General features: G+C 36.0%; 1 protein-coding gene across 2 annotated transcripts; it reads right to left on the minus strand.

Moving 5' to 3' along the window:
• Positions 1-7,345: 7,345 nt before the first annotated feature.
• Positions 7,346-9,634, minus strand: LOC113320563 (LON peptidase N-terminal domain and RING finger protein 1-like). Of its 2 annotated transcripts, XR_003346171.1 has the most exons (6): positions 9,415-9,634; positions 9,206-9,321; positions 8,981-9,111; positions 8,774-8,898; positions 8,160-8,695; positions 7,346-7,392 (listed from the first exon to the last, which is right to left on the minus strand). XR_003346171.1 is itself a non-coding variant. In XM_026568471.1 (5 exons), exons 1-5 carry the CDS (start codon positions 9,627-9,629, stop codon positions 8,218-8,220), a joined length of 1,065 nt encoding a protein of 354 aa, XP_026424256.1. In that variant the 5' UTR covers positions 9,630-9,634; the 3' UTR covers positions 8,157-8,217. The 2 variants fall into 2 exon arrangements, 1 of the variants encoding a protein (XP_026424256.1); XM_026568471.1 differs by lacking the exon at positions 7,346-7,392 and having other exon boundaries at positions 8,157-8,695.
• Positions 9,635-11,239: the final 1,605 nt, after the last annotated feature.

Raw genomic sequence — 11,239 nt, forward strand, 5'->3', positions numbered from 1 at the left:
TAAATATTTGCATGATAAGGTTAAGTTTAGAAAGAAAAGAACCCAGATAGATTCCTTACAATCTGAAATTGGTACCTGGCTCACTGATAAGGACAATGTAGCTCATGATCTTAGGAATCACTTTTCTAAAATTAGTAGGACTTCAAATCCTCCTGATCCTAGTGACTTTCTAAAAGATTTGATACCTTGTATCTCTGAGAGTGATAATGATATGCTCATTAGAATACCTGATCCTGATGAAATTAGGAATATTGTGTTCCAAATGCAACCGTGGACCTCTCCAGGTCCAGATGGATACCCTCCTGGGTTCTATCAAAAGATGTGGGATGTGATAGGTGTTGATACTGTTAAAACGGTGCAGTCTTTTTTCCACTCTAAGCATCTTTTAAAAGAACTAAATCATAGTTTCATCACTTTAATTACTAAGAATGCTGCTCCTAAGAATGCATCTGAATTTAGACGCATTAGTCTTAGTAATGTTTCTTATAAAATTACTAGGATATGACCCGTGCCGTAACGGCACATGATCTGATTATTGTGGCGATGCATTGTTTAGGACTCTTGAAATCTGGATATGAACATGTCACCCACTTTAGATGTTAAATTTTTAGTATGCCCAGAAAATCGAAAAACCTCTACATTAACACACTTTACTCAATTTACTTACCGGTGTCATCTAAATCTAAAGTACTAATTTGGTTCTAATCCAATTTAGTTTAGAATTCTGAGTAGAGAAATACAAAACTCAAAAAGAACAAACCAAACGAAGATCTATTAGTTGGACCAATGCCGTGTTGTTGTTGTTGCGCGTCAGTGACTTATGTATTTGTAATCTACATTCATCGTGATATATTCGACTTGATTCTGTTTTTCAAAGAAATTATAAATTAACAATTAACACTACTCCATTCTGGGATGGGTATCTGATTCCACCATTGTCATTATAAATTCTTTAAAACCTCAATCAACAACGGTATAAACCACAACCAGAGTACAAATTGCCAGAATATGACATCAAAAAGAAATCAACGACTTTGCTTTCCCTCTAACCGGACGAACAGTTGGCGGTTGACGTTCTGAAAACTTCACTTTTTGAGTTATTACATTGAAATTTTGGAGTTTTGTTGTGTAGATAAACCTAAACACGGGCCGATGTTGGATGCAGCAAATCTAAAACTGATAAAGCTAATACCTGTGCAACTTCCCAATCATAAAACCGGGCCACCAAAAAGGAGAACGATCACGCGATAAGGCATGCCGGGAAAGAAGCAACTAGATTATGCTTCGTAATGGCAGATCCCAGCTGAGCAAGGGGATCCCTACTGGGCTGCAACCGTGAATAAGTTGCTCTCCTTCAAGTAATTTCAGTTAATGCATTTATGGTCCATGACCCTGCAATCCTGATTATTATGTAGTAGAAAATATCTGACTTTCTAAATCTCATTTTTGCCAATAAAAGATCGGCCATGGTAGGTACTGGCAGTGGGAGTAATGATGGTATTGGCGAGATTTGGAGAGTCCTTCACGTCCGCTGTCTCCAATACTGCATATAGATATGATATTTTATCAATATATCCGTGTACATTTTGTAGTGATACCAATTTGATCGGTAACTTTCATCGAATGTATAACTCCAGTGTAAATACCTGAATAAGAGTCGTACCTTGCGTCCTTGTTCTTAAGAAACGCAGATATGTAAAAGGAACCAATTAAAGGAACCACATTATAGGGTAATCCAACATTTGAATGGAGTACAAAAAGATTAACACAATTATGTAATTTGATTAATTGGAATTGACAACTGCTACCCAAAACCTCATTCATAGGTGAGCTTTTATGAATAAACTAACCACCAAAAACTTAGATTGAATGTGGAGTATGAACCTGCTTTGGAACCCAATCCTTGACCAAACAGAATCTACTTGATGAAAATAAAAGTAACACTGATCTACACAAAATTAAAAGAATTTTTCTAAGCATTACTGATTGTCGAATGAAACTCATTTTCTTGACTGTTTCTATTAAAGTTTCGACCAAAATGAAATGCTAACAAAAAAATATTCAAACCAATATAAAAGAAACTAAATTACCTGAAAATTGGTGTTGTTTTTTCATCCTTGAGTTCGTATTGCAATCTGTAGAAAGCCAAGAAATGGTGGCTTAAGAACAATGTACAGTAAACTATTAAATATTTATTTCTAATCTCGGTAAAGCAACATTTTGAAATATACCACCGTAAAATAGTTATCCTACAACGCAAAAACAAAAGTAATAAAGATTAAGAATAAACAACTGGGTAGGTAAGTAATTGAATCTCACCAGCTAGTGGATTCTGATGAGCCTCCACAGTCACTTGTAATTACATTGAAAAAAGTATTGAAAATTGGAACCCATTACTTCGCATATTTGATGCAGCTGAAATGTATATGCAGATTGAAAGTGCACCTGCAACAATGATCAAATTTAAAACCCACAATGATTTCAACAACAGAACCATAATTCTCAAATGATGTGATTGATAGCATTTTTCAATAAAGCTGAGCAAGAAAAAATTAAAAAATAAATAAATATCAATAACACAAAAATAATAGATTGAGATTATCATAAAAACATAATCGAACAATAAGATAGTATTAATTCAGCAACTAATATAAACTCATAAAGGAAAATTAAATATAAAATTTCACAACCATTCGTACAAAAATCTAACACCTGATCTTCAAAATTCAACGATGAAGCACCCGAAATCCTTGGCTCCAACGTATTCTTCTAACAAAACGTTTCATGTGAGAAGTACCTTCTGTTTTCAAAAATCAAATTCAATTTGAGATTGGATCACCGCTAACCCAGTTTTACTCGTTGTTGAGCGTTTCATAAATCAAATTTAAGTTGAGATTGAATACGGAGAAAAACAATATTTGCATGATTTGGGATTGGGTGCTGAGATATGTATCAAAATATAGTAGAGAACATTGAGATGCAGAGAAAACCGAGCAGCTGCGGTGATTTCAACTGAGGGACTTAAAAACAACAAGAAGAATCCTTGGATTTTAAATTCATAAATGAGACTTAATTTTTCATTAATTACCTAAGCGTAATGCCCCTCTGCTCGAAAAGGAAACTTGAAATGGAAAATAGAGTAGATCACATGGCTGGAATGCTGGATTCTACAGTCCTTTATATTAGTTGGGCAATCCAGACCGTTCTTTATAATCACAAAATGTAGATCTCCACAAAAAGGAAATCCCATATTAGTTTTTTCATGAATCCATCTGGACCGTCCTTTATATGTCTGAACTATGGATGACCGTCGATATAGAAAAACACCATTGTCCCTTATAATATAGATAAGTAAGTTACTTGCTTCTCGACTAAAAATTGTTATGGAAAAGTTTATTAGTCCCTATCAAGGTGCCTTTCTTTCCTCTAGGCAGATCACAGACAATATTGTGATTGCCCATGAGTTGGTAGACACTATTAGGAAAACCAAAGCTAAGAAAAAATGACTTATGACTCTTAAACTTGACATGTCTAAGGCGTTTGATAGAATTGAATGGGAATTATTAATAGCAATACTTAGGAAACTGGGTTTCATGATGATTGGTGTTCTATGATATATGAGTGTATTTCTACTGTTTCTACATCTGTTTGTTAAATGGCTCTCAGGCGAAGTGTTTTATCCTTCAAGAGGTCTTAGACAGGGAGACCCCTTGTCTCCTTATCTTTTCATTATTTGTATGGACTGTCTCTCTAGAAAGTTGAGTAATGCTGAACAGGATAACCTCATGCAGGGTGTAAAAGTCACTAAGAGCAACCCATCAGTTAGTCATCTGTTTTTTACGGATGACTGCTTGATCTTTGCTAAAGCCAATCTTAATAGTGCTAGACAAATTGATAGTATTATTAAGAACTTTAGCAAGTACTCTGGCCAGTCTATCAACCTAGAGAAATCTGGAATATCTTTCAGTCCAAAGATGGACAGTAGGATTAAGAGTCAAGTTATGGGTATTTTAAATATCAAAACTCTAGCTCTCAAGGACAAATACTTAGGAGTCCATATTCTTATTCAGCAAAATAAGATGGAAACTTGTTGTCACCTTGAAGGAAGATTTGGTGATAGATTAACTAGTTGGAAAGGAAAACATTTGAATCAGCATACTAGGACTGTAATGATCAAATGTTTTTTAGGTACTCTAGTTGTGCATCACCTTGTTGTCTTTCCAATGCCTAAGAAACTTACCGATAGGCTAGATGGCATTCAAAGGAGATTCTGGTGGAAAAATAAACAAGGTTCAAGAGGGGGTACTTCATTAAATGGGATAATATAGCTAAGTCAAAAGATCTTGGGGGTTGAGTATAAAAAAAACTGTTGAGTTGAATCAAGCTCTTTTGGCTAAATTAGCCTGGAGAATGCTCCATGAGGAGAATGCATTATGAGTCCAAATTTATAGGCATAAGTACTTTCCTGAGCATAACCCTTTACACTGCACTAATCCAGATGGTTCTTGGGTTTGGAGGGGTGTGTGTCAAGGTCTTGAGATAGTTAAAAAACACTATTGTTGGGAAGTGAGGGATGGTACTAAAATTTCTATATGGAAGGATAGATGGGTACCTAATAGGAATCAGTTATTACCTTCTACTTTTAGTTCTGCTGGACTGAATATTGTGAATCAACTTATTATTCCTAATACTCAACAATGGAACACAAATATATTGCATGCTTTATTTGATGATGATGTGGTTGAAGACATTTGTAGGATTAGAATCCCTATAAGAGGAGAGGATATACTAATTTGGTTACCTCCCCCAATGGTGTCTTTTCTATTAAGAGCGCTTATAAAGTTGTTGATTGCGCAGAAGTTAACCCTAGTAATCATATTACTCCTAATCTGTTTCCCTGGAAACAATTTTGGAAGATGGTTATACCACCTAAAATCCTTCACTTTTTCTGGAAGTGTGTTCATAGGTGTTTGCCTGTAAGGGTTAAGCTTTTCAGAAATGCAGCTGGAACTGAATCTCAATGTGTTTTTTGTAATTCTTCTATAGAAATGTTGGAACACTTGATTTTGGATTGTCATATTGCTTATCAGGTTTGGAACTCTATCGACCCCAACTTTCTTAATAGCTTCAATGGTCTAAGAATAGAGGACTGGATAAGGAACTGGCTTAGAAATGTCTATGGTGGGAGCAGAATTTCCATTGAGGCAATGATAATAACTGAAGGCTTTGTCTTATGGCACATCTGGAAGGCTACATGTGCAGTTATGTTTGATAATATTAGCCTAAATGTGGAGGTTGTTATTAGACAGATTAACAGAGATGTGCAGGATTGGAAAAGTAATAGAGAAATGATTACTTGTCAGCAGAATAGAGTCTCGGTACCTAGAAGAATTAAATCTTGGACAACTCCTCCAAATACTTTTGTTAAAATCAATTTTGATGCTTCCTTTTAGTGAAGTCCCAGAACTTTTGAAAGAACATAATAGGGTAGCCATCTGGACCAGGAGGCTTGTCTTGACCTAACTCTTGAATAGCTTGAAAAACTTCATCTTCAGTGAACATAGCATCCATAATATCAGATTCAGCAGAATTAATACTGTCAAAAACAATACCTTCTAACTGAGGCATGATTATCTCTTCTTCTTTAAAAAGATTCTAATAATAACTTACTATATGATCTTGTAGCTTTACTCTATCATCCACCATCTCACCATCAATGTACAGCTGCCTGATTCTGTTATGTCGTCTTCTTGTTGTTGCCTTGCTCATAAAGAAAGATGTATTTCTGTCACCTTCTTGAAGCCATTTTGTGTTGGACTTTATTTTCCATGACACTTCCTCCATAGTTGTTACCTTTTCAAACTCCTTCTGTAAAATAAACTTGTCCTGTAGTTGAGTATCAGACAAAAGAGTATCTTATGCTAAAGTATCCAAGACTTGAATCTCAGATAAAAGATGCTTCAACTTTGTATTAGTTTGCCCAAAAGTAAGCTCATAAAAATAAACTTGCCATGAAGGATACTCAACCTTGCTGACTGGATATCCCAAGATCAAGGTTTCGAATGAGACAACTAATTTATGGTGGGTAAAGGTAAACACTATCAGAGAATTATATTCTCTCTGTCCCTTCCTTATGGTGTAGATGTGATAGTGTGAGTGCATGTGAAGGGTGACTTTTAATAAGTCTTAATGAGTTCTATAGTTTCAATTTTAGATTGAAGTGGGGTGTAGCAGTGAACACTCTTGATGGAACGCACCTATCTAAATGAGGAAGTGGGTCGCTTCCTATGAGAATATGAGCTGATTCTCTAGAGCATTCTGAGAAACAAGACGTCCAGGGCCAAAATGGACACAGCGGCGGAGCTTGGCAGCAACCTTGGAGATATCATGCGTGGTTGTTATCGCGAATTACGCCAAATGTTAGACAGTTCAAGACCTTATGGACACTGGCTAATAAGTAGTTCAGGTAACCTCTCATTAAGCAAAGGTTCAAGACCTCATGGACACCTATGCATATTCGTGATATTTCCTGTTTTCTGTGTTTTATCATATTTTCATTCATGTGGGGGATTGTTGGAAAATCACGGTTTTATGTGAATTAAAATTTAGTATAAAACGGTTTTTTAAAATAATTAAAAACGTTCCAAATTTATCTCTTAGATTTTTACGGGAGAAATTTACCTTATATATTTTTTGGATTTGTGTTAGGGTTTTGTATGCAGAAAAACCCCTCTTGTATCCGTGCGTTTTGAGAATTTTTTTCTTCTTCGTTTTTCTATGATTGATACAAGGGTTTAAGTGCTAACAATTCCATGAGATTTCCGCTGCCAAGTTCTAAAAGGACAAGTTTGAATGTGCTATTCAAACTTGTTAAGATTGTTGTATCTTGGAGGCAGATGTACCCGTAGGGCTATAGCATCATCTTTTCAGAGTGTAGCAGGGCATTCTTGTCTTAAGGACAGTATGTTGAACATGCGCCTCAATCTACCATTACAAGTTTCTTCTTTCTATGTTGTTTAACAGGGATGTTCTTGACATCAATAATTGCAGGAGACGACACAAAACTCAGATAAGTGCCTCTTATATTAATTAGTTGTTTGATCAATTTTAATTGTTATTCTCCAACACTTTCCACCTATCACATTTGAGAGGAAACTAAAGCATCAAAAATCCTAAAATGCAAAACTAGCATCTGAAAAATGTAGATTTAGGAAATAGAGATGCTAATTGCTTACCAAAGCTCCTCCGCCACAGCTGCACAATCTGCGAGATTTCTCCCAGTCCAGTAACTCTTATAAGCTTTCTGAAGCTTTACCACAACATCAAGTTCACTGACGGGTCTCGAAGAAAAAATAATGCTGGCTCTACAACGGGAATGATGAACCTTGGGACCTTTTGGTGCAATGAGAAGAGCAAATACTATAGTGTATTATTGCAGTATCAAGAAGCAGGATTTCATATGTAAGTGCAGTTTTGAGCTTCAATTACTCAGTTTAAATTTAAACTTTGAAGCTCAACGACTCTTCACTGATCACATTATGGGGTTCACTGGACTTCAAAACAGTTATGAAGATTTTAACTTTTCGTACATCTTTTGCAGGGTTGCTAAAGATGGAAAACAAATTTAACTCGATGATCTCTCTACTGGAAGAGAAATAATCCTTAAGCTATTGCAAATGTTAAACCGCATCTACTAATTATCTGTCTAGTCAATGATCACTACCGTAAGAGCAGAATAAGGCAAGGTGCTAAAATGCTCCAATCTTTACATGAAAATATTCTTAATATTTTGTTGAAAAACTTAGGTGCTAGATAAACGAAACACAATCTGTGTTGTTTAATTTATGGAAGTGGAAATTTCCTGAAAGTTGTTTGTTTTCACAAAAACTTTAAGCAATTCCATTCACTCATTCAGTAATTTGCAGTCTAACCATATGCATTAGGATATTGTGGCTTTTGTGCGAACCTAAGACTTCCATACATATCAGAAAAATTGAAATGTCACGGCAATTTTAGACTTGAAGCAAATATCTACAATTTTCTCAAAAGCCATGGACTTTGTGTGGATGACAAATTTGAAACTAGAACAGAAGTAATATAATATTCTGAATGGGTTTTGGCTCCTAATTCTTATTATATTCAAAATGATAAAAACTTACTGGAATCATCAGCAGAATCAGAAGGATGATAAAGACGGTGTAGGTGCATCTTAGAGAACTATGTCAGTCTTCTTCTAAGACGGATGTCAACAGCTCTTGAAGCCATTGCTCTAAGGTTTGCTCTGGCAGTTGAGGCTGCTTCTGCTGGTACTTGAGGCTGAGGCTCATCTGCGGTCCTAAAAGCCACCATAAACTCTTCTCTTTGTAACCTCAAAGCTAATACAGCATCCTCGGCTTGACTAGGCCTAGCTCTTCTAATCCTCGCTGAGCTGCTCAATCTTACTGAATCCACTCTATTCATCCCCATAAAATTAGACCTACCACTATGATTTCTTGAACTAGAACTCACTCTAATGTTACTTGGATTTGTCATCATCATTGAATTAGTCCTACCACTTGGACTTCTTGAAATGGAATCCTTGAATTCCTCTCGACTGTTTTTGGCCGCAACAGCTTTCCTTGCTTCTACTTCTGGTGGAAACAAAAGCTGTATTGTGTTCCAAAGACTTGTATTCACAATACAAGATCTTCCATTTCTGCAAATAAGCACATACCTAAAAACTTTAATACTTAAAAGCTATAAAGTTTAGTAAACTCACTAAAATTAAACATACCCAATCAGTTGTCTGCATTTCGGGCACTTTTTACCGCATTTATCCGCTGCAGATTTCAAACATTTCTTGCAAAAACTGTGACCACAAGGAGTAGTACTTGGTTCAAAGCAAATCTCCAAGCAAATCTGTAAATATGATAAAATCTAAATCAATTAAGAAAAATCCACATTTGATTTTAGCATTCAAAATCAAGAAATTTCCACTTACAGCACAAGATAATTCTTCCCTCAATTTATCCATGTAAGGAAGGTTTGCAGGCGGCATTTCGTCAGGTTTGGGCTCGGTACGGCCCTTATTTTCTTGTTTCCTCTCTTCTTTCAGAGATTCAATTTGTGGTTCTATGTACAACACAAATCGATTTTCAACAAAAACCCGATTTCTAAAACTGATTCAATTAAACAAACTTCCACTCAATTTTAAACAAATCAATACCTTTGCCAGCAACGGGCCCGTCATGGCGCGTAACTCTTGCTTCAACATCATCATTATCAAGGTTAAGAACTAATGCAGGGTTTGTAACAGGACTACGTCTTTGAATCCTACGTTTCCTGTAATAATAATCAATTGAAAACTTTGTGAACCCAGAAAAGAAAAACGATGATAGTTCCAAAAACAATTGTGCAATCATGGGAAATCGTTACCTTCTTGAATTAGTTTGCGGGGATTTCGATGCTAAATTGGTTCGTTTCTGAGATTTTGATGATTCTCTTTCTGGTGTATCTTGTGATGCTGCTAATAAGGCTTCTTCATCCCAACCAGCCATCGCAGCCACAGATCTGAACCTAGGACTGATGATGATGTCTCTGTAAACAACATTTTTATGGTGTTGAGGGCTTTGGAATTCCTCCGACGCCATTTTTGTTTAGTTTCTTTGTATTGGAGAAAGAACACCTCGATATGGAAAAGAGACGAAGAAAAGGTTATGAATATGGTTCAACGGTCGAAAATTTTGAATTTTGCATTTTAAGATGGATACTAGGAAATGTACGATCTATTGATTTGATGAGTAGGTTTTGTTAGCGTTCTCAACATCAATGGGTGAAAGTGAGGCCCATCGGATTTTCGTCGGAAGTGAGACTCGGTAAACCTAGCATCAGGCCCGGTTCTGTGTTTCTGGAGGCCCAAAGCCAAAAAAAAATTTGGTGGCTCCTTGTTTGTTTACACCTTTCGGAATTCTCCAGGCACCAAGTACAGTGCATTCTCCTTCTAGATTCCCCGGGATTAACATTTTTTATTTTATTTTTAATGGATAAGCAAGGAATTTTTTCATTAATGAAAATTCGAGGTTACAATCAGTTTAAGATCGAAAATAAGAGAATTCAAAATAATAAGAACATATCGTAAAAGTACAATACTGAGAAATCCGACAAGAGAAAGAGAAGGATTACCGGAGCATGACAAATACAAGTATGAATAAGATCCGATTAAATCGGAAGAAGGACTGTTTTTCTCGGAATTAACTTCCAACCATTTAGTTTGTTTTTCTTCTATAGAAAGATGTGCTCCCAAAGTAGGAGTGATTTGCTCAAATCTCTTGTAACTAGTGATGAAGCTTCCGTCGTCAAAAAGACCACCTATGGAGATTCCGTCGCCGGAGATAACCAAGATGAAGATTTCGTCGTTGGAGAGCATGGAGAGCCTCACTATTGATCTTAAAACCCAACCCAAATAACTAAGAATCGTCATTAAAGCGAAGATAAACCTCAAAAGAGTATATAAAACCACCATACCGGTGTAGATAAGTAGGAAATATAATAAAAACTACACTAAACTACTAACTAACCTAAAAAACAAGGAATAATGAAGAAATATGCTCTGATCTAGTCCAAAAATGAACTAGATCTGAGCAGAAGGGTTGTTCTTGATGGTATCGTTGGAGAAGAAAGAGTAGGAGAGAGGAGGAGAGAGAGTGAGTTGTGGCCTTGATGTATGGAGCATCTCTCAATTTCCTGGTTAACATTTGCCACCATATTCACTGCTCCATAAAGGGGCAACGCTCCCACAACACGAAAACTTGAAGTAATCCATGAAAGTTTAATTAGTATTTTAGGGAGAGAAACAGAACTTACTAATTAGGGCTTAACAACCGCTGATTGAAAAAATTGATTCTTTCTTTTTGCTGGCTGCGGAAAAAAAGAGAGTAAAGTGATTGTTTTGGTTGGGCCTAACGAATAGGTGGTGGTGGTGGATAACCAAAGAGTGAGTGTGTGCGGGAATCTGAGCGAAAACTGTTTTTTCTTTTTAATTATCTGAAACTTCTCTTTTTTGCATCTTCAAATCTAGATCTACTTGGATTTTTTTGATATATGAGATTTGCCGAGTAGATTTGGGTTTCTGTAATTAGTAGATTAGAATTTCAATAAGACAAATTATTTCATAATAGGTTTTACATTTTTGGTTCTTGTTTGATTTAAATAAATATTACCCATGGCTACTTAAGGCCACTTGTGTTTTATTGCGCTGTTA

This window comes from Papaver somniferum, chromosome 11, assembly GCF_003573695.1.
Source record: "Papaver somniferum cultivar HN1 chromosome 11, ASM357369v1, whole genome shotgun sequence".
NCBI classification, from domain to species: Eukaryota; Viridiplantae; Streptophyta; class Magnoliopsida; order Ranunculales; family Papaveraceae; genus Papaver; species Papaver somniferum.